The sequence below is a fragment of the Equus quagga genome, chromosome 14 (assembly GCF_021613505.1).
Source record: "Equus quagga isolate Etosha38 chromosome 14, UCLA_HA_Equagga_1.0, whole genome shotgun sequence".
Classification (NCBI taxonomy): domain Eukaryota; kingdom Metazoa; phylum Chordata; class Mammalia; order Perissodactyla; family Equidae; genus Equus; species Equus quagga.
In genome coordinates, this window is record NC_060280.1 from 66,494,066 (window position 1) to 66,520,177 (window position 26,112).

The window sequence follows — 26,112 nt, forward strand, 5'->3', positions numbered from 1 at the left end:
CCAGACTTCTTAATCGTGTGAACTACTGATATTCTTTCAATAAATTTCCTTTTGCTTAAGTTAGCCGAAGTTCATTTCTGTTGCCTACAACCACAGAATGGTATACTTTGCAATTTCCTAGTATTGAGAAGCATTTTACAAAAGCGTGGTTACCTAAAAAAGCTCAAAACTGCCCAGCTAACTGCTTTTAGAGGAGCAGCTTCTTAGTTCCCAGAGCCAGCTGGGCTTCAGAACCTTAATTTCAGGGGGAAAAAAATGGTACCATGGAGGAGGTAGCAATGGCTGTCACAGATATCTACTGCTACCTGAAAAAAGGAGATGGAAGACAGTAATTTCAAAAATAACTAACTTATGGAACACACCCCAATTTTACCTTAGTAACCAATGGGGAAATGCATTTAAAGACTTTTTTGACACTTTAGGAAACAATTCTTTTAGCCATAATAAATCCATAGTAGGAGGAATGGTTTACAAAAGAATTAAGAAAGCTGTAATTTCTACTATAAATAATGAACTATTAATCCTTATTAGATCCGGTTGACAAAATAATTTCTCAAAATAATTTGAGATTCTCGACCTGACATGAAATTTTATTGCTAATGGTTAAGGAACGTCCATATTTCCCTCAATAATGAACTACTAGCATTTCATCACTTTCTTATCTAAAAAATCTTCAAAAGCTGTGCCCAGGGGTCTGGAAGGAAGAGCTGTCACCTCTCATCTCAAAATTAATATAAGGTTTCCCAATGTTAAGCAGAACAAAACAGTAGGTTCTTAAGCCCTCCAAAGAAGTCTGTGTTCCTATAAAGCTATCTATGCCTTTAGAACAGCACAGTTACACTCCTGGGCACATCATTCAGACCTAGAACTAGAGTCACAGATGGCTGCACCAAAGGTAGATGTGTAGGAGCAATCTACAGTATATCTGGTTCCAGCCTGTGAGTGTAAAATCTTCTTGTGAGAGGATATGATTTCAAGTGCCTCATTATGGCCAAACTGCAACTAAGTTCCATCTCTTAAAAAAGATTCAAACGCAGACGACACCTATCTGATCAAGAAGGCTTTTCTATTTGGGAAAAAAATGCCTGGATAAAACTGTAAAACTAAGTACTATAGAAGACAATAGCTATATTGGTGGGGGGAGGGGGGACAAGTAAGGAGAGAAGGCAGACAAGAACAAAATGAACAGAAGGCCAACAGTCATGAGGTCAGATTTTACTACAGAATTTCTAAATTTCTTTTTTGGTTCTAAAATCCTAACATTTATGGTTACATTGAATGATTTCAAGAAACATTATCTTGTGTTTTCCACAGATTCTGAGACAAAATAACAGTGAAGAAAAAGGCAATGTGAATGGTGGTCTTAGGTATCTAATAATACATATTCATACAGTGCTTTGCCATTTCAAACATATTTTGTTATATATTACATTTGATCCTTACAATAAAAACCCTGTGAGGGAGATGAGTTATTATTTCTACTTTACAGAAAAAGCTAGATGTCAGCCTGGCTAAGTGGCTGGAGAGTTAATTGGCTATATACTATATCAATACCGAGAGTGCAAATAACAAAGTCAATTTTAAATTTTAATACAAAGGTGGGAAACAGGAGCCAATAACGGTGCATTAAGAATTAAAGTCTGCTGGACCCACAACTAAAATATACAACTATGTACTGAGGAGATTTGGGGAGAAAAAGCAGAAAAAAATTTAAAAAGATTGGCCACAGTTGTTAGCTCAGGTGCCAATCTTTAAAAAAAAAAGAATTAAAGTCAGCTAATGAACCAATCTCCTTTTTTTGATAAAACTACTATAGGGAACAATAACCTATAATATTTACTGAGCATTTAACATGTACTAGGCACTGTACTAAGCATATCAACATGAATTATCTCACTTAATCTTCACAACAACCCTATGGTTATACTATTCTATCAATTTTATAGGTCAGGAAACCAAGGCTTAGAGGGCTATCTCAAATAATCAACTTAGAAAAGAATGGAGCTGGGATTCAACCTGGGCAGTCTGACTGCAAAGCTAGTGCTCTTGTAACACTTCTCTAGACCAAGTTCACCTACAGACATATGTTAACCATAATTTCATCAAAGCAGTCTAAAACAACTGAACATCTGAAGGCCTAATTCCTGCCATACACCTTGTTAAGTACTGGAGACAGAAAGTTGAACGATATGGTCCCTACAGTAGAAGAGCTCTCATAACATTGTTCATTTCTGTAGATAAAATGGATTAACATGACTACATTATAGAAAAGTAGAGGGGCCAGCCCAGTGGCACAGCAGTTAGGTTTGTATGTTCCGCTTCGCCAGCCTGGGGTTCACAGGTTCGGATCCCGGGTGTGGACCTACCCACTGGTTATCAGACCATGCTGAGGCAGCATCCCACATATAAAGTAGAGGAAGGTAGGCATGGATGTTCGGCTCAGGGCCAGTCTTCCTCAGCAAAGAGAGGAAGATTGGCAGCGGATGTTAGCTCAGGGCTAATCTTTCTCAAAACAAAACAAAACTGTAGAAAAGTAGATTCCTAAGTACTTTTAACATCTGCACTCAAATTGCTTATATGATAACGAATAACCTTATCTTGATACTTTCTCCAGCCATAATAAATTTCTTTCAGTTTGTCCACAAAGGCACACTCTCACCCAGAGGCTATCACTATCCCAGTGTTCTCTGCTTGGAACATGGATCACTTCTTTCAGGTTGTTCCAGCTTCTCCTAATGATTACACAGATGTGCAATTTCAACTAGAAACTTACACTGAAATTATCTGTACAATCAGCTGTCTGCCACCAGACTGTGAGGACAGGAACTCTGTCTTGTTCATCACAACATCCCCAGTGTCTAACACTAACACTTTCTGGGTCACTCAAAACGTTTTCTCAATGAAAAAGTGTTCAATGCCACGGTTTGTCCTTAGTACAGCTTGGACTCAACAGTTTCAACTCACGCGAAGACAACAAACAGGTTTATCAAATTTGTGTATGTATACTACTTGTTTATGTCTACATGTATGTATGTGTGTAGATGTGTATACATACATCTATTTCCTTGCTCTTTCCACTGAAAGGGCCAAGGAGCAGAGTGCACCTAGTGCTCAGATCTTGGTCTCCATTACTGCTCCCCACAAATTGGAATCAGGGCTCCTTGGAGAAATGGCTGCTTCCAAGGCTGGGGCAGGATAGGTACAGATTAGCTTGGCATCATGATATACCAAAAAGGAAGTGATTAAGAAAAATGAAGGGAGTGGGGAAGGGTAAACAGGTGGAGCACAGAGGATTTTTAAGGCAGTAAAACCATTCTGTATGATACTGTAATGGTGAATACATGTCATTAAACATTTGTTCAAACCCACAGAATGTACAATACCAAGAGTGAACTCTAATGTAAACTATGGACTTTGGGTGATAACGTATCAATGTAGGTTCATCAGTTGCAAGAAATGTTATCACTCTTGTGGGAGATGCTGATAATGGGGGAGGCTATGTATGGGGGGGGCAGGGGTTTATGAGAAGTTTCTGTAACTTCCATTCCATTGCTATGAACCTAAAAACTGCTCTAAAAAATAGTCTATTAGAAAAAAAAATGAAAGAAGCACATTACAAACACACAGGAACCAGCTTGAAGGAGCTCATACTGGCCAAATCCAGGACAATATGAGCACAAAAATATGACTGGGGAAAAAAAGGAATCATGAGTCCAAAAGGATAATATATAAAGACAAAATGAGTAGCATAAGGAAAGGCTCTTTACAGGGCAAATATGGAAGGAGTGCTAGAGCTGGAAACTCATAATCCATGAGAGTAAAGACGCGATCATGCAAGAATCATCAGTGGATGCTGAGACGGGAAATTTTGATGAAAAGTAGGGTATTTGCATGGTCTTAAAGTGCTCCCCACAGACTGCCTATTAGTTTAAGGGACGGGGGGGAAAAAGCAGTAATTATGCTGTAGAAAAAGCACACCATTTTGACAGGGTACTCAAAATTAAAATCACCAATGAGGAATAGATGGACACTGTATATATCTCCAAACGTGATACCCTGAGGAGGCCATAACATGACTTCCACAGTATTGTGATTAAGAACACATAACCTGAATCTAATCACGTGGAAACGAGACAAACCCCAAATGAGGAATGTCCTATTAAAAAGGGAGGCTCTTTTTAATGTCAATGTCATAAAAGACAAAAAAAGGACAAGGGAAATGCTCACGATTAAAAGAGGTTAAAGAGACATAACAACAATATGTAATACTGATCCTAGGACGGATCTTAGACAGAAGAGAAAAAAAAATGCTATAAAGGACACTTTGGGGTCAACTAAAAATTAGAATACAAACGATAGATGAGACAGAAACATTGTATTAACATTAAATTGAAGATAACTGTACTATGGTTATACAAGAGAATATTCCTATTCTTAGGAAATACACACTCAACTATTTAGAAGTGATGAGCCATGATTTTGTAACTTACCCTTAAAAGGTTCAGAAAGTGTATGCATATATTTGTGTGTACATACACGAGAGAAATGTTGGTTTGTTGTATCATGCCCACAGAACAAAAAGAAAAGTATGTAATGCTTAACTCATAACATTAAATGTGATAAAAAGAGGAAACATACCTGAATAGGAGATGGCTTTTCCCAGCCCATTTCAAAAATTCCCATCAGTAACTCCCGTTTCAAACAGTAATCTTCAAACTCATTTCCTTTTGTGGAGGTCACATCCTACTCAAACAAAAAAAACAAATAACAAAAGAATAACAAGTACAACTGAGTTCCTTTGGTAGTTAGTATGCTTAAGAAAGTTTGTTTGAGAGACTAATACTTTATCTACCCCATTTAAAATATAAATATATGCAGATTAGTTCTCTGTCTTGACCCATATTTCAACTATTCCTGAAGAATAACCACTATCTTTTTAGGACACACAAGCCATTTGAAAACTATGTTTTGGGGAAAGAACATGCTGTGGTCATTTTCTTCTAAGGACTGGTGGAATACTGTTACTTCTGTATAAGTATCATGCTATGAACTGCAAATCACAAGAAGTGAAGTTAAATACTAGCTCCACCACTCATTGCCTACAAATATCCTAGTCTAAACCAGGGTTTCTCAAGCTCAGCACTACTGACAATTGGGTCAGAAAAATCTTTTCCTTTTTTTTTTGAGGAAGATTAGCCCTGAGCTAACATCTGCTGCCAATCCTCCTGTTTTTGCTGAGGAAGACTGCCCTGAGTGAACACCCATGCCCATCTTCCTCACTTTATATGTGGGATGCCTACCACAGCATGGCTTGCCAAGTGGTGCCATCTCCGCACTGGGAATCCGAACTGGTAAACCCTGGGACCGCCGAGAAGCAGAACGTGCGCACTTAACCGCTGTGCCACTGGGCCGGCCCCAGAAAATTCTTTGTGTAAGGGGCTGTCTTGTAGCATCCCCCTAGGTTTGATAACCAAAAATGTCTCTAGCTATCGCTAAATATCCACTAGGGGACAAAAATCACCCCTGGTTGAGAAACTGGGCTAAGAGAACTAACCTCTCGACTTCCATTTTCTCATGCACAAAATAGGGCTAATACTGAGCTTGAATCTTACTGTGTTGCTGTGTGCAAAAGAGAATTTTGAGACTATGCCTTGAAAACTACAAAAGTATTCCATAAACTAGGTAAGCTATATATATCTATAAATACAATATTTAACATACAGACATACATTATGCTACTATTAACATAAATCCTCCACATAGTGGTAATTTTTGGCAATTCATCACATGAATTTGGTGAATCATCAAATTCACAATTTCAACTTACGTAAGAGTAAACACATGATGCCTATTGTTATTATTAAGTAACTATTCCACTTTTACAGTTTCCACATCATTTTTCTACTTGAATTTTACAACCAACTTACCGAAGTTTTGATTCTTAGATCCTTTGGAGGGAGTTTTAAAGTCTTTTTCCAGTCATCACCAGGTCTAGAGAGAACACAGTAAAATTGAAGCATCAGAACTAACAGCATTACTATTCTAATAATACAAAGATGATTCATCTCAATTATAATTAAGTTCTAAAAAGTACAGTAAATTTAGTCTACTGCCATTTACTTAAGAATATAGTTAATAGAAACAAATAACTTGAGAAAAACTGCTCTTCTTACAAAGAACAATCTAAGGAGGGTAAAAGCAAATCAAGAATAGAAGGTAATAAGGCATCCATCCTCTTAAGAGAAGGAGTGTAGTATATTTGCGACTGTTACCACAACTGGATGTTTTGTTTGACCTATGGAGATTATATGTGTGTTTTAATTTAAATTAGCTGCCAGCATCTAAAAATTAATAGATTTCATGTAAAAGTCCAGATTCTGGCTTTTCTTAAAAAACTGGAAGCTTTAGCCACATTGGTTCCAAGTTTCCGCATGGCAACAGTTTGATAGAGCTTAATAACCGGAGTTTAAAATCAAGCAGCTGACCCCTTTAAATAGGGCAAGCACCCTCTCATTTGGCACAGTCTCCTGTAGGCATCTGAGTCTGTAACTTCTGGTGACTAGTTAAAACCAAGGACTCTCAAGTTTCAGACCTGAGTTCAAGACCTGACTCTACACTTACTAGTTCTGTGACCTTGCAGTAGTTACTTTTCTAAGCCTCCATTCTCATACATAAAATGGCTTAAGAATTTTATCAAATAATTTATATAAAGCACTCAGCACAGCGCCCGGCAAAAGAGAACTCAATACTTGCTTTTAATGAACATCTCTCTCAATCTTTTTTTACGGGGGATGCTTCAAATTACGAAAGAAAAAATATATATAATAGAAAAATTTCTTTTTGACGAGGTAAAACCCTCAAATAATACCCAAAGTACCTAATAGAAAAAATACTGTCAATAAAGCAGACAATGCTTTCAATTGTGCTGTCTTCAAAAGAAATAAAAGTTTTCACTGATTTCATTATAGTGACTCTTACGTAATCAGAGTCCCCAAAACATCTCAAAAGTCTTGATTTAGAAAGATGAGCACTTATTTTACTTATAGCTAGCTCCCACATAATCCAAGATACTCTAACACAGCTATTTGCTACCAATTCCAAGAGTACTAAAGCCTTTCACCTCAGCCTATACCACACAAAGTTTCTGAGCAAAAATGTCAACTGAACATCCTAGTAGGCCAGCTTCCCACATTGTCAAATTCAATAAACAATGAAGAAAAATGCAGAAGATACAATGCAAAATCTGCCCACAAGGAATTTATAACCTTAGGTTAAAAGCACTATTTAAAATGAGAAATAAAGTAACAGAGATAAGTATTAGAAGAGTTCTGAGACAGCTGATGGGATCTGGAAGCCCTCATGGGAGAGAGGACACTTAAACAGATTTAAAGAACCCACAAAATTGAAAAGAAACCATTAATCCTAGGAAAAGCAAAAAAGACAAAGCAAAATCCACTGCTGCCTCAAATCAGAATTTAAGTGGAAAGTACTCATAATGAAATAACACGGCTTTATGTTTCTATCCTTAAGGATTAAAAATAACCTAAATTTTGCTAGCCTATTAGTTTGTCAAGATGAACTACAATTTAGAAAATATTCTTAATTTCTATACTAATTAAAGCATTCACCTTAAAAGTAACAATATGTATTAATGCCAATTTTCCCAGTGACCAAACCAATTCTGTGGGAAATGAATTCTTAAATAAGTAGGAGGCTGGCCCTGTGGCCGAGTGGTTGGCTTCGTGCGCTCCACTTCAGTGGCCCAGGGTTTTGCTGGTTCAGATCCTGGACCTAGCAACCACTCATCAAGCCATGCTGAGGCAGTGTCCCACAGGCCACAACTAGCAGGAACCATAACTAAAATATACAACTATGTACTGAGGGGCTTCGGAGAGACAAAGGAAAAATTTAAAAATCTAAAAAAAAAAAAAAAAAATTCTTACAGGTAACTAGTGAACCACATAGCAACAATCATCTATATGATATCCTGGTAGCTGTAAGAGCTATTTTTTTCTTCCTTCTATTGAGTTCACAATAGTATACATCGATGTGAGATGTCAGTTGTACATTATTTCTTGTCCATCACCACATAAGTGCTCCCCTTCACTATAAGGGCTATTTTTCTTTAGGAAGTGCTTCTTAAGCATGGAAGAGATCTCGGTTGTAACAAAACACGCACTTACGTTCAGGGAACCAGTTTCATCATCTTATGAAGACTTCTAGAGCTTAAATCAACCTATACGGTTAGATTCTTAACAACAAAGTCAAACCTCAAATGGGGTCAAGAGTCTTAAATGTAAATTTTCTATTAACTGACTCTTTACAGTGATAGTTATAATTCAAAAAATTTCAAGTGTACACTTAAAGATGACAAGTAGCCTACCAACTTTCAGATTTAAAAAAATATATATTCTGCAGTAAGATGAGTTTTTAGAGTTGGCAAAGGGGCTTGGGACTATTCAGAGATGTGTGCTTCCAAGAGTTCAAAATCCTGAGTTCCCCAAGATATATAACTGCTTGTTAATTTCTATGTCTGTAGGTGTAAAAGGAGAAAGCATATTTTTTTAAAAACTAGAAAAGCAAACAAAGATCCTAAACTAAAAAAAAGTTATGCATAATTTTCTGTGAGTATTTTTGAACTTCAGAAGACTAGGTAAGTCTTAAAACTTGAAATTGCCTTTAACTGCTATTTCAACTAGGGTATGGTGCAGTTATACCATCAAGGGAAAAGCCATAATGGCAAAACCAAGATGAATCTGAGTTAATTATGAAAGCCCAAAATGTTTATAAAAAATAATCTTGGGGGCCAGCCCGGTGGTGCAGCGGTGAAGTGCGCACATTCTGCTTCGGCGGCCTGGGGTTCACCAGTTCAGACCCCAGGTGCGGGCATGTCATGGCATGGCAAGCCATGCTGTGGCAGGCATCCCACATATAATGCAGAGGAAGATGAATGGGCATGGATGTTTGCTCAGCGCCAGTCTTCCTGAGCAAAAACAGGAGGACTGGCAGCAGATGTTAGCTCAGAGCTAATCTTCCTCAAAAAAAAAAGAAAGAAAAAAAAAGAAAAAGAAAAAAATCTATACAAATTAATGTATATCATCTGTGCCTATGTTTATGACTTAATAAACCTGAATTATGACAGAAATACATTATTCTATTGCAAATATCTACCAGCCATAAAACAAAGTCATCTGTCCTCTATTTGCGATCAAAAATGGTTAAATTAAGGTAGACAAAGTAGTCAACAACAAAGTAACAAAAGGAAATCTCTTTGGTGCCCCAAGTGTGTTCAGTATTTATTCTATCACTTACTTAATAGTGGTGGTCATACTCTGTGCTTGCTGCTGAGTGCCATTATTGATTGTGTTGGTGTTTTTCAGCTGGTTCATCTGTTGCTGTGTCTGTGTGCCCCCTCCTCCAGGGCCACCGCTGGGCTTCACAGGGCCCCTCAGCTGACCATTTTGACTGGACAGACCCATTATAACAGGGTTCTCTGTTCTGGCCGTGCTCATGCTGTATTAATTGTAAAGATGTCTCTTTCAAACTTTAAAACTTTTGAAAGTCAGTAGAGAAACTGTAATAACAGTTTATTAGGCTCTCCAAAACGAAGAGATAAATATAAGTCTTGCTCAGTATATGAGTCCTTTATTGCAATGCAGGCAAGCACCTGTAAGTCTCTGAACGGTAAGCAGCAGTAACTTGCTCTCATGCACCAAATCAACTTTTTATTTTTTAGAAAGCCCTCTAAGAAGGTTGAGTTATATATTTGAATTCACTCACTTCAATCTGAAACAAAGAAAAAGTTAAATTAGCAAATACAGGAAAGTTAAAAAAACACAAGTTTTGTTTGCTTTTTAAAAACTCCTTTAGAACGCTCCTCTTTTAAAGAATTAAGAATACATCTGCACTTGGACCAAATCACTAGCCAGCCTAAGAGACACAAGATGAACCGCCTCAAAAACCAAACCCACACTGAGACCAATCTCAAACATTTTAAATTGTCAGCTCGAAGCAACCCAGAGATTAGGTAGAAAGGTACGTGATTAAATTAGCATTAGTTGTCAAATGACAATCTTGTCCCTTCAGTTTCCTCCCTGATGATTCCTGAAAGCCCCTGCCACCTCTAAAAGTCAATGATTCATTACACTTAATTGTACTACAACTCAACGAAGCATCACACAATTAATTTATGTAAATCTACATACGAACAAGGCAAGACAATTAATTTTTTTTTCCTATTTCTGACAGCAGCTGAGAATCCTGGAAGACCTAAGTGAGCTCTTGACTTAACTTTATGCTTTCAGGAAAAAAAAAAAAATTGTGCCCTATGTATTTCAACTACGAAAATTAAACTTTATGAAGAAAAATGCATTCTTTTTTCCCTTAAGTTTTTGTCCTTTAAAACAACACCTGTATCAAGCAAGGGACATAGATTATGTCTATATGTCAAAATGCTTTGCTTAAGAAACAGCCAAGAAAATCTTTAGCTACCTTAATAAAATGTAAACACTAAAAATCTATTAGCTACATTTCAATATAACACTTTTCAAAAGGTATATCCTAACTTAAAATAGCATTATTTAAAAAAAATTATAAGAACACGAAAAGAAAATTATTGTGTTAAGAAATCTGTGAAAGGCTAAAAACACTAGTAACTCTAATCAAGCTTTCCAAGAAAGCCAGAGTACTAATAATTGTATTAAAAAAAGAGCTGGTCAACCTCCTCCATTTTTAATTATTCCTAAAATCGAATTCTTATTTTAAAATGTAATAAATGAAAATTTAATTAACAAAGGCCTACTCTGTTGGGTTTGTTTTTTTAAACTACTTTACATTTCTTACCAAAAAATACACTAGCTTACTAATTAGTGTTATTTTTGCCATATGCCAAGGCTTCTCAAACACTAAACATTTTTCTAAAATACTCCTTATGACTTCCTCTGTTTAAAAATTGAAAAAAAGTCGCTCACAAGTAAATCCTAATGATCACATACACAAAGCTGTATATTTGGAAGTCTCCCAGAATGTGACTGACTTCTTAAGCAGACCGTGGTTACAACCACCTAATTTCAGTTCAAGGCAGTAAATGGTTTCCTGTATTGACAGGTTTATATTATGATCAACAATATCATGTAGCTGTTAGCAAAGCACTAAGAGGATGAACAGGGCAACCTCTAAAGATTAAACATTATTACAGTCCATCATGCACGTAGGACTTCACATCTCCCTAGATCCAAAATGTGACTGTGATAACTGCTCCTCTCTTTATTAAACTGAAATCTGCACTGCAGCTTTGTCTCAGACAAGGAAATATTCCTCCTACCCCTTCCCAATTTAGATTTGCAATTTAGATTTTCAAAAATACGAACAAAACGTAGACTAGTTGGGAGGAGCCCCTTGCGGAGTTAATTACAGCACTTCCCAGATTGTAGTTAGCAACTGACAGTTTCACACCCAAAACAGTATCGCCATCTCCAACAAGAGCTTTTGTTTGCAAATGCAGCGCAGTTTCTCTAAGCCCGGTCTGCAAGTTGGAGTGACTGTTTTATTTTGAAAAAGGGGACCGTGTTAGAGAAAACGGAGGAAGCGATAAGGGAAAGGAACAAGCCAATTATTTGAACCCCGTAATTCTAAGGCAGTCATTTCTTACTCCCCCCTGCCCCCCAAAACGCACACTTCAAGTCAGCCCCCTGTGACCATAAACACAAAAGGGTTGAGGCCCTGCAATCGAATCTGCGCCACAAGAGCAGGGAACCAGCTCCGCGAACAGGAAACAATAGGGACTCCCCCCTACAAGGCCCCAAAGAGAAACCCTTTACTCAGAAAGGCCCTCCTTTCCGCCACGGCTGGGGGCTCCCTAATACCTCTTGTTATCGACCTACATACAAGGCCTTACTCCGATGAAGCAGCTGCCCGTCCTCTTCTAAACCGAGCCCTGCGATACTGCATGTCCCTGCCGCCCCCTATAGGGCCGCCTGGTACCCTATAACCTCCACCATCCCCCGAAGCCCCTGTGGTCCCACATTCTCTCATCCTCTACAAAGCTCCTCCAAGTACTGTGCCCGCTCCTTATCCCGAGCCCGCCGCCGCGACATTCCGTATCTCCTGCTCAGAGCCCCTGCCCAACAGCGGCCGCCCGCCGGCCTTCCTCCCCAGGCCCGGCCAGGCCTCAGGCCTCCGCCTCCGAGCGCCCCCCGCGCCGGCCGGGGGGCTTCCCGCACGCCGCCGACCTCGACCCCACCGCCTCACCCCACTGCCCGCGGCTCGGGTCCGAGTCCTGCCACCGAGGCCACTCCCGCTCGGCACTCTCGGTCCTTTATTGTTGACTCGAAGCTCCCAAAATGGCGGCGGCTCCTTCCTCCTCGGAAACCTCCGCCCGCCCCCGCCCGGCCTCTAGCCTCTGCCTCCGCCCGCCCCCGCCCCCGCCCCGCTCGGGGCCGCTGGGCTGCGCAGCCCGCGCCCGCCGGCTCCCCGGGCCGGCCGGCCCTACCTCCGCCGCTGCCCGCTCTCATGGCGCCGCCGAAGTCGCCGCCTGGGCTGAGCTGACTCGGCTCCGCTCCCCCGCCCCGGCCCGCCGCCCCCTCCCCCTCGCCGTCTCTCCCCCTCGCCGTCTCTCCCAGCCTCCCCGCATGGCGGCGGCGGCGGCCCCGCCTCCTCGCAAGATGGCGAGAGCCCAGCCGCCGCTGCAGCGCCCGCCGCGGCGTCACGGCGTGTCAGGCTTCGCGGCAGGAGCGAGCCGGGCCGGGGAGGCGCCCTAAGGGGAAAATGGAGGGCCGTGCTCTCCCTGCGACCGGGGCCCCGCGGGTGCCCGCGCTGGGCATAGTTGGAGGGGACATACGAGTCCCTTCCTGAGGGAAAGGAGGCTGCTTTGCCACAGCTGAGGAGACACGACTGGGGCATGGTAGCTCGGAAGAGTCCGCCCGGTCTTCGGCCCTCACAGCGGCCGCTGGGGGTCGTGACCAGAGGAGGATCTACTCATTGCGGACCAGGGAGGCGTTCCGAGAACGGCCTCCCGGGCAGCGGCGTGGGGATGGGAGAGCTGACCTGCCATCGCCGGCGGGCCCAGGAGGCTGCTGCAGGGCCGAGCGGGCCGCGTCCGAGCCCCTTAGGGGCGCGCCTCTGCCCAAGAGCGCGCGGAACTAGAGGCCGGGAGGCACCGGCGGGCGCCCGGGTGTGGAGGCCGGAAGGGAGGCCGGCCCGGAGCGGAGGGCACGCCGGGGCGGGGGTGCGGCGGGGAGGCCCCCGGAGAGCACGCCGGGAGGGGGGGCGCGGCGAGAGGGCGTGCCGGGGGGGGGGGCCGACGGGGAGGACCGGGCCGCGGGGGAGGGGGCGCGCTGGGCGGTGGAGGGCGCGCCGGGGGAGGAGACGGGGGACCAGGGCAGCCGCCTTCCTCTCCCGGCCCACTGGGCCGGCCCCAGAGAGAGAGGGGGCGGGGGAGGCCGGGGCTCCCCCAAAGGAAGGGAAAGCTGCTGAAGAGTCAGTTATAATGGAAACGGAGTTCTTTAAAGAAATGGGGAAGCTGAAGGCCGAGGGTGACTCTTTCCTCTCTGACCCCTCTAGAAAGATATTTATGTATTTGTTCCCATAAATACTTTTCATATTTTCATAACGTCTCCGTTTATCCTTAACAGAAATAACAGGAATGCTGTCTTGTTCCAGGTAAAACAAAAACTTGAAGCTAGAAAGCTAGCTAGGTCAAGGTAAAATGAAAACCTGGGTCTTCCCCCCGCCGAGAGACAATATACAGGACAATGACCAGACCATAGGTGACAACAGAACCCCGACCCACAACCTCTGCAGCAGCCAGCGCGAGAAGGCAAACAACAGCCTCTGCAGTGATCGGCCCAGAGCGGGCAGGACTTGGTCACTGACTGCCAGCTTCCCTAATTCTGCCCCTGCTTCCAACTCGGGACCAATCAGAGAGAGCCAAATCTGCCCCCCAAACCAATCGTACGACATGCCCCGCTTCTGGTCAGCCCGCCTCCTGCTTCCCCGTGCCACTAGTGTCCAATCAGAGCGTACCTGGAGCCTTCCCGTTTTTTCATTGCGTGCTCGTGAGTCTCTACCAAACTAAGTCTAGCTGCCCGGCCTCCTTGCTGTAGCAAGCTCTGAATAAGTAGCCTGTTCTCATTTGATGATCTTTCTTTATTTTGGCACGGTCAATGGAAAGGTGGCAGAAGAGTGTGGAAAGGCTGTTCTTACAACTTTTTAAGTTCTAAATTTGTAACATGTCATCTCCCACCGAGATTTTAAAACACCCACTGCTGTAAGGGAGTAACCCTGCACCTTGTGCCCATCCTAGAGAGAGGATGGCTAAGAGGTTCCTTATTAAAACGTTAAAAGTGTGAGGCCTTATTTGCCTCACTGTCTTTCTAAGTAGCAGGAATGTGAAGGGGAGGAGGGCAAGAAGTGAGTGGGAGGGAGAGAAGCCTAAGGATTTAAAACAGGCCACTGCCTGGTAGAGTCTCTTCTAGACCTCTCAAGAAATGAGAGCAGGCAAAGAAAAGGGCTTTGCATTCACAAATATTCTGTTACTTTCCAAAGGGGCCTGATTGAGGTCATGACAAACAGAAGTGAAGAGGCAACCTAAAGTAAAATATGAAATAGCTGCCCATTCTCCTAGGAATCCTGCCAGGGGTAAAACTTTTACAGTTTCTGCATGAAGTTCTTATAAGATAGTCAGATATTCTTACATCTTATTTTCAGATTTCTGGCGAGAAGTATGGATGGTATAGAATCAAGCTATAAACCCTTGGATATTTTCTTCTGGGATCAATTTTAGTATTTGATAGGTCTAATCCAAATATCTCAATACATTTTTTCTCCATAGTTCATGCAAATTAACAAGAATCATAGAGGGCCCAGCCTGGTGGCACAGCGGTTAAGTGTGCACGTTCCGCTTTGGTGGCCCAGGGTTTCCTGGTTGGGATCCTGGGTGTGGACATGGCATCGCTTGGCAAGCCATGCTGTGGTAGGCGTCCCACATATAAAAAGTAGAGGAAGATGGGCACGGATGTTAGCTTAGGGCCAGTCTTCCTTGGCAAAAACAGAAGGATTGGCAGCAGATGTTACTCAGGGCTAATCGTCTCAAAAAAAAAATCGTAGAAAATATGACACTTCAGGAATACAGATGAATTATTTGATAATGTACACAGTATTCTTATATTTGTAACTTGTATGTTTTAAAAATATTACATAAATCCAATCCTTTGACCTTTTAGTTAATACTGAATATAATAGTTTGGGTGATCTGTGGTAAATATGGTTTCTGGCGGGTGTGCTGTCCCCAATGAGGTCACCTACTAATTGTGGCAAAATGCTTCCCAAGAGGTATTGGTCATTTTCATTTTGTTTTTAGTCACTCATTTCCCCCCACCCTACTTTTTGTGTTTTGAACTATGAAGCTGTTAGCGAAAGTGTTAGGCTGGCTCCTAGAGAATCTGTCTGTAGGAAACATATTTTAAAAAGAAAATGATTCACAAATAGAATTGAGGTTTTCAATGTCTGTTTAAAACACAACAGGATTCCTTTTTTTTTTTTTGGAAGAATGGGATGCGACTAAAAATGCTACTTGAAATTCAATCATAATAATGGGTCTTCCCAGCAAATATGGTTTGCCGGTCTCATATCCTATCCTCATTTATTTACCTAAAAATAACTAGAAGCAAAAAACAAAACAAAACAAAACAGGTTACTTACACTTGACTTCATTTTGACTTTAATGTAAAATATTTAGGACCTAAAATCCCAAGTAATTTGAATCTGGAATATATACATCTGTGATACTATTGTAAAAATCCAAACGTTTTCAACATGGTAAAATGGATTTCACACTTTTAACTTTGTATGTTTTTTTCCTAAGGAAACATAATAGCTTTTTTTAAAAACTCAAACTACAAAGCAAATGGGTTCATTACCTAGAAGAAAAAAGATTTACCCATAGCATAATCTCAATGAAATGATTATATCACACCTGGCTAAGCTTTATAGTACAGCATTTTCCCTCTTTGATGATTTGCAGCATAATATTCTGATTTTCCAAAAGAAGTTTCAGCAGATAAAGTTCCTCTCCAAATATGCTCGAGCTACATCTGGTAGTCACTAACCGAGACTAAAGGCTAACAAGCCCAAGGAGCCAAGTAACATTTTATTTGGACTTCATAGCAGGTAAAAATTGCCTCTTCAGTTTATACACCTGAAGAAAATGAAGCAACATCAGCCTACTGAGGCTTTAGCGAAGATAATCCTCAGAGAGTTATGAATACTGCGCTGAAGTTAATGCGTACTAAGCAGATGTCTTTGATCACTGAGAGACCATGCTAGGCACATTTTCTTGGAATAAATGTTCCACTTCCAGAGTAAACTCAAGTTGAAAAGTAGGAAAGCAAAATTACAAACAGAAAGCAAAGTAGATGGGTTAAACACATTTTCTCCATACTGCCGGGCTTGGTTTGCAGAATTGATATTCCCTTTGACAGATGATCTCCCCATTCCCAGGGCACCACAACCAGCCAACTCAGCTCACCAGGTGTCTTTTGGCCAAATCAGGTCCCAGCATTGTTTATGTTCTGGTCATCACCCAGAAAATTCTAGCTATTCATTTTGCCTCTTTAGTTTTCCTAAAATTACTGTGCACCAGCAATTTTAACTTATTCTTTAATTTGAACATAACCTGTGGCTGGGAAGACACTGGAATCTAGTTCTTTAGATGTAAATTTAATTAGGTCTGCTCAGATCAAGAAAGAGCTGACGCCGTCCCCGTCTATGCTGCCTTGGTCCCCTTGAGTATTTTCCAAGTGAGTTCAGGGGCGGTTGCTGATGGATAACGTTGATGGGGGTCCATGGCAATCTTGTGGAATTGTCGTGGTGGTGTTGTGTGTACCACGCCTCCTTTATACCCAAGACCTTGTAACAAGATTATATTCCTGAATAACCTTTTCTACAGGGGTAGCAACAAATGTGACAAAGTGTCTGGCTCTGGTTTCCTGCCACTAGTCAACTTGCAGAAGGTTTTGTTGGTCCTTGAAAATAGAACCGTGATCTTAGGTATGAACCCTTGAAAGGTAGCTTATGGCTAACGCGTCGGCAATCTCTTCAAGCCTGAGTCTCAGTCCTGAGTAACATCTGGCCACGAGGACAAGTCAGGGAACAAAAGGAGAAAAAAGTATTTCAGTGCAGAGGACTTCTCAGTGACCTTCCTAGCTCTTCGTCTGCTTGATGAATTTTTTTTTTTAAAGATTTTATTTTTTTCCTTTTTCTCCCCAAAGCCCCCCAGTACATAGTTGTGTAGTCTTCGTTGTGGGTCCTTCTAGTTGTGGCATGTGGGACGCTGCCTCAGCATGGTTTGATGAGCAGTGCCATGTCCGCGCCCAGGATTCGAACCAACAAAACACTGGGCTGCCTGCAGCGGAGCGCGCGAACTTAACCACCCGGCCACGGGGCCAGCCCCTGCTTGATGAATTTTAAAGATTACTGTTTATCATGTCAATCACCCCCTAAGTAACCCTTTAGTGTCTCCCAGTTTCTTTTTACCACATGGAGTCTATACTCCATGGACAGATTGGCACTGCCAATGTGCCTACCCCATCTGATTTCCCACTCTTCCTCCAATACATTTGCTGCTCTGGTTTCCTGAGAGACCATTCCCTAACCTTCCATTGTTTCCCTTAGAAACGGTCTCATCTCCTTTCCTCTGGACCTATCTGAGACCCATTGAAAACCCAGCAGATTCCCACAAGCAACTATGCTCTCACCTTCACAGTCCCATGCTCCTGCCCAACCAGAGCTTGAGTTCTAGAGTCGATTAGATCTGAGTGCAAATCCCAGTTCTGCCACTTATTAACTCCATAAGCTTGGGAACCTTTTCTTAACTTCTGAGCTTCCCTTTCTGCATTTATAAAATGGGGATAATAAGACCTAGAGCTATGTAAGAGTAAATGAGAATTTGTATAAATCACTTATTTTAGTAGTTGGTAGATAGCACTGAAAAAAAAAAATGACTTGGTGTTGCTATTATTACTTTGTTGACTTTCATCTGAACCTCTTCTTAGTCTATCAGATTAGAGCCTGTGGTTGGCCAATTCAATTCTTTTTCCCCAGCCTCTGTGATCACTTATTCCTTTAGCCTAGTGCCTTACCAACCTCAGTGAACAAGTGCCACTCTCTAATTCCACAGCTTCTGTTCCAGGAGTGTTGGTGCTGGAGGGAACTGTGTAACCAGGCTGATTGGCTCAACAGTAAATTCCTGCTCCCACACCTCAGTGGAGCCCTTTCTGTGGCTCTGCCGGTCTCTTACTGGTGGTTGTCAATCACGGCTGCTTATTAGCTTCAACACAGGCACTGGTGCCTGGGCCGCATCCCAGAGGGATTAAATCAGAAATCCTTGGGGCTGGGGGTCTAGCATCATTTTTTGTTTTAAGGCTCCCAAGAACATCCTAATGTGCAGCCAAGGATGAGAACCACTGTTCTTAAAGGACAATTATTTCCCACAGCAGCATTCCAAATCTCTTCTTCTATCCATAAGCCCACTTTCAAATCAAAGCTGTCCCATAGAAGCTTCATTAACTTTGCACCACCCTTGCACAGACTTCTGTTTATTTCTGTCTTAGAAGTTGAAGCATCACACCTTCTATCTGACGCTAACCCGATCCTTACGTCTATCCCTTTTTAAATAAAATGTTCCATCAGTTATGCCCTTTCCTTTACTTTTTTTTTTTTTTGAGGAAGATTAGCCCTGAGCTAACTACTGCCATTCCTCCTCTTTTTGCTGAGGAAGACTAGCCCTGAGCTAACATCCATGCCCATCTTCCTCTACTTTCTATGGGGGACGCCTACCACAGCATGGCTTTTGCCAAGCAGTACCATGTCCGCACCCGGGATCCAAACTGGCCAACCCTGGGCTGCCGAGAAGTGGAACGTATGAACTCAACCACTGCGCCACCGGGCCGGTCCCTCCCTTACATATTTAATATCTCCCTCTCTGCTGGTTCTTCTCCTTAACCTGGATTCACACCCAAGTTTTTCTCCATTCTAAACAACAAACAAAACCAGTCTTCCCTCACTCCCATTACCTGCTGAGTGAGAGAAGAGGAAGGAACCAGCATTTACTGAGGGGCTCCTGGGGACAAGCACTATGCTAGGTGACATCCAGATGCAAAATCCTATCTGTTCTTGCTCTGGGGTATCACCTCCGTCTCTGATGCTCCATTATTACTGCCACTGTCCCAACTCAGGAATTTTTTCTCTTGTTTGAACTATTTCAGTAGCTTCCTGGACTTCCTGCTTCAACCTCTTCCCCTCTCTAACCCACCCTATACTCTAGTGCCAGAGTCATTTTTCTAGTCATATCGCCATCCTGCTTGAGTCTTTAAAGATTCTCCATCACCTAGAGAATAAAAGTGAAATCCCCTCATCTCTCTTCAGAATAAGTAGAAGGCCCCTGGAAACTCCTCACCCCAAACCCCCATGAGTGGGCAGTTGGGTCTACTGACCTTCAGTTCACTGCTGAGATTAGACCATTCTTGGGATTTTTTTTTTTTTCTTTGAATTTCTTGATCCTTCTCATCATTCAAATTTCAGCTTAAATGTTACCTCCTTTGAGAGGTCTTTTTCTTGACCACGCTTTTTAAAGTGGTCTCCTCCCCTCGTCAGTCTTTACCGGGCTAAGCTATCTGAAATTATTTTGTTTACATGTTTATTGCCTGTGCTCTCCCAAGCAGCAAGCCCAGCTCAAATCCACTTATGGGTTTTGTTGATTCATCCCAACTGCTCCTTTGTGCTCTAAACCACTTCAGGCTCTTTCATTCCTAAGGAGATACAACCTGGTTTGTTCAGAACAGTCTGGGTTCATGCCTGGGTTTTTCCACGGTAATTGCTAATAGTGCTCCTGTTTATTCTCAAAAGTATCTCAGTTTGGATGATAAATTATGTAATCACTGTGTTTATAGCTCTGTATCATAGCCATTTGTATACATGTCTTATTTCTAAGCTCATTGAGGGCAGGAACAAAGTCATGTTCATATTTCTTTTATCAATAACACCTAGTAAGGTATTTTGTATAAATACAGTAGAAGTTCAGGAAGTGTTTGTTGAGTAGGATTAGATGATACCTTAAAATATGATAATACATATGAAGAGTCTAGTACGATATATAACACATAGTAAATGTATTAGGTTAAAAAAAAGTTCAGTAAATGTTACTTTTCCTTGCCCTCAATGATTCCAAATGTCATGTCTCCCAAGCTCTTTGTGTATAGACTGCATCAGACAATTTAGTACCCAGGTACACACTGGCTAGTTTGCTTTTATTGAGTTTTTTGTGGTCTTATTTATTCTACTAGATTGGAAGCTTTTTGAAAGCAAGTATCATGTCTTACTTCCTCCGTTCATTCTTACAATCCTCCGTTTCACATAGCAGAACTAGTTTATATTTGTAAGTTGGTCGATATTGAGATACTCAATACTTATGGGCTGGTTAATTTGCAGGAAAGAGTGAAATGATGACAATGGTAGGAAATATCGGGTTAGGTGCCCACAGTGAGCGGCATGAGTGTCAAAGATCACCTTCCATATTTGTGGATGCATGCCTCTGCGTTCTTCCAACCACCAAAAGTAGCAGCTTCAGGTATCTCCACGTCTAACATTTTCAGTAACTAAAAGGATACCATTCAAATGATCAAGAAATGTTTGTGCAAAAGCAGTGTCTTTTGGAAGGAGGGGAAGAATGAAAACTATGCATAGTGTTGAGATTTGACTTTGGAATAATAAGACTTGGGCTTGAATTCCTAGACTAGATAAGCTCCCTAACCTGTTTTCTTATCTGTAAAATCAGGATTATACGTCTGCCTCTGGGGTGGTTGTAAGAAAAGTAAATGAGAAATATAGGTAAAATGCTTAGCTTAGCGTGGGGCCTGACTCATTGCAAGCCTCAATAAACGATAGTTAGTTTTATAGTGGGCCATCTAGGCAGCTTCAAAGCCTGTTTCAATGCTAACGGTGGGGTAGCTAAAAATATAATTGTTATCAAATTTTTAGTTAAATCTTGTTTCTAGTGTCAATGATGAGCTATAATTTTTTACTTGTTCATTCATTCAACCATTTATTCTTTTGTTCATTCATTCATCATTCATTCATTTATTCTGTGCCAGATACATAATAAATGTTTGTTAAATGTTGTTTCAATATTAATAGAGTAATAATAAGTAACTTGGGGGAGATCAAGACTTTTTTGGGGATGTGTCCTCAATGATATCACTGGATGAACGTAAAATGCCCCGTAACTAGGGCCAGGACGTTATGCTGGAGGCTGAAGCTGCAAATCCAGCTGCCTCACCTATGAAGAACACAGCCGAGAATATATAGCCTTCCTTCAAGACTTCTAACCTATTACCTACTTGCAGCAGATGACTACTTCATACTTCATGGAAAAAATCAAGGTCATAGAGCTCAGTGTTCCTCAATTTCCCTTCACTTCTAGACTCATCTTCCACAGAACCTAGCCTTACCTCCTTCCCTGACATCTCTTCCATCCAGTACCCCAGCCAGAGTGAAGCAGTCCCACCTCTCTGCCACCATTATGCAAATTTCTATTACTGTGCGAATCACTCAGTATCGGAGTTAATTTGGTTGTAGATTTGCCTTCCACAAGGACTGGATCTATCCATGCCTTACTCTTCTTTGTATGTCCAACATGTAGCACATGGCCTGGCTTTTGGTTAGTGCTCAGTAAATGTTTATTGAATGGGCTCTTGACTCACTGCATCTTCCCTTCAGTCTTCTCTTCAAAAATAATCCTTCCAAAAGACCTACACATTATCTCAATATCTGCTTCCTCATCCTAGATCTTTCCTTCATCTCCCATGTCCAATCCATCACCAAGTCCTATGGGTTCAACCTCTAAAATATTTTCTGAATCTTTCCACCCCTTATCACCCCATTGCTACTACCCTCATCCAGACAGACACGTCTTTCTTTTGCCTGTTTACTGCTAAGTATTCTAAGTTAGGCTCCCTACTTGCTCTCCCTTACTTTACCCCACTCTATTTTCTACACAGCCTTACTGATATGTTTCTAATATAAATGAGAGCATCACTACCCTGCTCCAAATTCCCTGCCCTGGTCTACAAGGACCTTTATGATCTGAGTCCTGCCTGCCCCTCCTACTTCAGCACATGCCACTCTCCTAGTCACTCCTTCTGCTCTAGCAACAGTGGCCCTTGGAAGTTCTTGGATTAGCTAAACTCTTTCCCACCTCAAGACCTTTGTACTGGGGCCCGCCCGGTGGCGCAGCGGTTAAGTGTGCACATTCCGCTTTGGCGGTCCGGGGTTCACAGGTTCGGATCCCGGGTGCAGACATGGCACTGCTTGGCATGCCATGCTGTGGTAGGCATCCCACATATAAAATAGAAGAAGATGGGCACAGATGTTAGCTCAGGGGTAGTCTTCCTCAGCAAAAAGGGGAGGATTGGCAGATGTGAGCTCAGGGCTGATCTTCCTCAAAAAAAAAAAAAAAAAGACCTTTGTACTTGCTGTTTCCTCTATTTGAAGGATTCCTCCTCTCTCCTCACACAGCTGGCTCCTTGTTAGCCTTCAGGACTTCAGGAAAATGTCGTTCCTCAAAGACCCATCCCACACCCCCACCCCATACCCTATCCTCTATTACAGGTTCTGGTTTTCTTTCTTCATAATCCTTATCATAGCTCTAATTATTTTATTTCTTTATTGGCTAATTTGTTTACTGTTTGTCATCCATGTTAGAGTATAAGCTTCAGGAGAGCAACGACCATGTATATTGTGTTCCCCTGTTGAATCCCAAGTACTAGTCTAGTCCCTAGAGCAAAGAATATACCAAACAAACATTTACAAGTGAGTACATGAATGACTACCCTCACCATCTTTAATTGCAAACTGTCTGGCTCTTCTTTTTTTTTTTACTTTTATTTTATTTTACTTTTTTTTTTTTTTTTTTGGAGGAAGCTCAGCCCTGAGCTAACATCTGCTGCCAATCCTCCTCTTTTTGCTGAGGAAGGCTGTCCCTGAGCTAACATCCATGCCCATCTTCCTCTACTTTATATGTGGGACACCTACCACAGCACGGTGTGCCAAGCAGTGCGTAGGTCCACACCATGGATCCGAACTGGTGAACCCCAGGCTGCCGAAGCAGAAGGTGGGAACTTAACCACTGCACAACCAGGCTGGCCCCTGGCTCTTCTGATTCCTTTCTTTTAACTTGTAAATAGGTGTAAGACTCCCCAGACTAAAGACAGCCTTCCCTGGACTCTGTCTTCCCCTGCAGCTGCTGCCCTGTTTCTTCTTCCCTTACACTGCCAAAGGGTAGGTTGTCTGGCTAGAGTTCCTCAACTCCCACTCTATGAAACAGCTCTCACTAGTATCGTCAATGACCTCTTTATTGTTGACTCCGAGGACATATGCTCCAGTTCTCAGCCTACTTGACCTTTCCACAGCCACATTTCCTCAATTTTGTTCTGCAGAACACTGGTCCCTTGAGCTGCTCTGGTGACAAAGTGTGTCCATGTTCCTCCTATTAGATACTTCTATAGTACCCCCCCACTCTGTAGCTTTTAGCACAATTGCAGTTAATTCGTTTAATTAGTTAATGTTTAACTCCCCTGAGAAATGTAAGTTCTTCAGGGCAGGAACCCTGTCAGGTTTGTTACTGAATAGCCCCATAATTACAGCACATAAAACATGTTTAATATTTGTTGAACTGGGGCCGGCCTGGTGGCGCCATGGTTGAGTTTGCACGCTCTGCTTCATTGGCCCGGGGTTCACCGGTTCGGATCCCTCACATGGACCTACGTGCCGTTCATTAAGCCAGGCTGTGGCGGTGTCCCATATGCAAAGTGAAGGAAGCTGGCATGGATGTTCACTCGAGAATAATCTTCCTCCTTCAAAAAGAAGAAGAATGGCAACAGATGTTACCTCAGGGCCAATCTTCCTCAAAAATAAAAAATAAAGTTAAAAAAATGTATATATTTGTTGAACTAAATGAATAAATGAATGAGTGAATATGTTTCCCTCTGGGAAATTCACAATGTGGCAATATTAAATATAAAATCCTACACAAAAGAAATTTGTTTGAATTTGTTTAGTGCAGGATTTTCCAAACTCAATTGTCCGTAGCTCTCTTGTTCTCTCGCTCCCAGTAGAATGCCACCAAATGTCCTGAGGGATTTTATAAAACACACATTAGAACATGTTACTCTCCAGCATTTGGGATTGTTCGGGACCCACTATTTCTCCATATTTTCCTTCCTTGACGCCCAGGACTCTGCTTTTCCTGATTCTCTTTCTTTCTTTGAAGATTATCTCACGCACAATAACGGGGTCGCCAGCCATTCGTGTGTTGACAACCATCAAGTCTCATATCTGCCAGGCTTGTTTCCCTATATAGTGAATAGTGCCTATTCTGACTGTCTCACTAGCCATTCATTCTGACTATGTCCAAACCCTCCTACCCTCCTGCCCTTCTTGTATTGTGTATCCTGGTTAATGGTGTCACCAGCCATCTAAGCCAGAAACCAAGAGGTCTTATCCTTGGTTCCTCTCATTATCATACCCTCTGAATTAGATTGATCAACTTTATTTCAGAAATATATTTACAGCTTGGCTTTTTTGTCTATATCCACTGCCATTTTCTTGATGTGCACCTTTTTTTTTTTTATCCATTCCCTGCATTATTGCAACAGCCCTCAGAACGTTCTCTCACACACCAGTCTTCTCCCCGTTCCAGTCTACTCTTCATGTTGCTGTTAGAATTGGCTTCCTACTACAAAGTTGTCCATATCTCTCCCCAGCTTGAAGACCCTACTGATTCCAGTTTTTCATGGGGTAAAATCTAAGCTTCACAGATTGGCATACAAGGTACCTTCTCCCAACCTCTTCAACATTAGATCCTGCCTCCCTTCTCACTAGTATCCTCTCTCCCCCCCTCCTTCTTGCCTTACCCGTACAGAACTTCAGTCCAGTTTAATAAACATTAAATGGGTACCAAACTCATAGAAAAAGAGATCAGATTTGTGGTTACCAGATGTGGGGGGTGGGGAAAGGGGAGATTGGAGGAAGGTGGTCAAAAGGTACAAACTTCCAGTTATAAGATAAATAAGTTCTAGGGATGTAATGTGCAGCATGGTGACTATAGTTAGCATTGCTGTATGGTATATATGAAAGCTTTTTTTTTTTTTTGAGGAAGATTAGTCCTGAGCCAACATCCGCTGCCAATCCTCCTCTTTTTGCTGAGGAAGATTGGTCCTGAGCTAACATCTGGGCCCAACTTCCTCTGTTGTTTTTTTTTTAACAAATATTTTTCCTGCTTTTTCTCCCCAAATCCCCCCAGTACATAGTTGTATATTTTAGTTATGGGTCCTTCTAGTTGTGGCATGTGGGATGCCACCTCAGCGTGGCCTAACAAGCAGTGCCATGTCTGCGCCCAGGATCCGAACCAGCGAAACCCTAAGCCGCCGAAGTGGAGTGCACAAACTTATCCACTCGGCCACGGGGCTGGCCCATTCCTCTGTTTTTTATATGTGGGACACCTGCCAAAGCATGGCTCTGTGAGCAGTGTGCAGGTCTGCACCGGGATCCGAACTGACAAACCCCTGGCCACCGAAGCAGAGCGTGTGAACGCAACCACTGTGCCACTGGGCCGGCCCTATATGAAAGTTGTTAAGTGAGTAAATCCTAAGGGTTCTCATCACAAGGAAGACAATTTGTTTTCTTTTCATTTTTTTTGTATCTATATGAGATGATGGATGTTAACTAAACTTATTGTGGTAATCATTTCATGACATTTGTAAGTCAAATCATTGTGCTGTACACCTTAAACTTATACAGTACTGTATGTCATTTGTATCTCAACAAAACTGGAAAACAAAACAAAAACAAACAAAATACACATTAACTGGATATCCACTGTGTGCCAGGCATCATACTTGACTCCAGGAGAACAAATATGAATGAAAACAGATAGCTGACCTCAAGGAGTTTACACTCTAGTAGTAGCAAAGGTAGGTGTGTAAACACATATAACATAATAATGCATTCTATAATAAAAGCATGTGCTAAACTTTTTCACAAAAGGAAATCTGTACTAAC

At 42.0% G+C, this 26,112-nt stretch overlaps 1 protein-coding gene across 4 annotated transcripts in view; it reads right to left on the reverse strand.

Annotated features, from left to right (window-relative positions):
• The window catches only part of DDX6 (DEAD-box helicase 6), a 36,015-nt gene extending 22,822 nt beyond the window's left edge, over positions 1 to 13,193 (reverse strand). For 2 of the 4 annotated variants that reach the window (XM_046685086.1, XM_046685087.1), the window contains exons 1-4: positions 12,250 to 12,379; positions 9,313 to 9,786; positions 5,928 to 5,991; positions 4,639 to 4,743 (exon numbers count right to left, since the gene is read on the reverse strand). In XM_046685086.1, the coding sequence (XP_046541042.1) occupies positions 4,639 to 4,743; positions 5,928 to 5,991; positions 9,313 to 9,512 (369 nt within the window). In that variant the 5' untranslated portion in view covers positions 9,513 to 9,786; positions 12,250 to 12,379. Of the gene's footprint in view, positions 1 to 4,638; positions 4,744 to 5,927; positions 5,992 to 9,312; positions 9,787 to 12,249; positions 12,380 to 12,490; positions 12,594 to 13,044 lie in introns of those variants that run through there. The other 2 variants (XM_046685089.1, XM_046685088.1) reach the window with 2 other exon arrangements.
• Between the last annotated feature and the right edge of the window lie 12,919 nt (positions 13,194 to 26,112).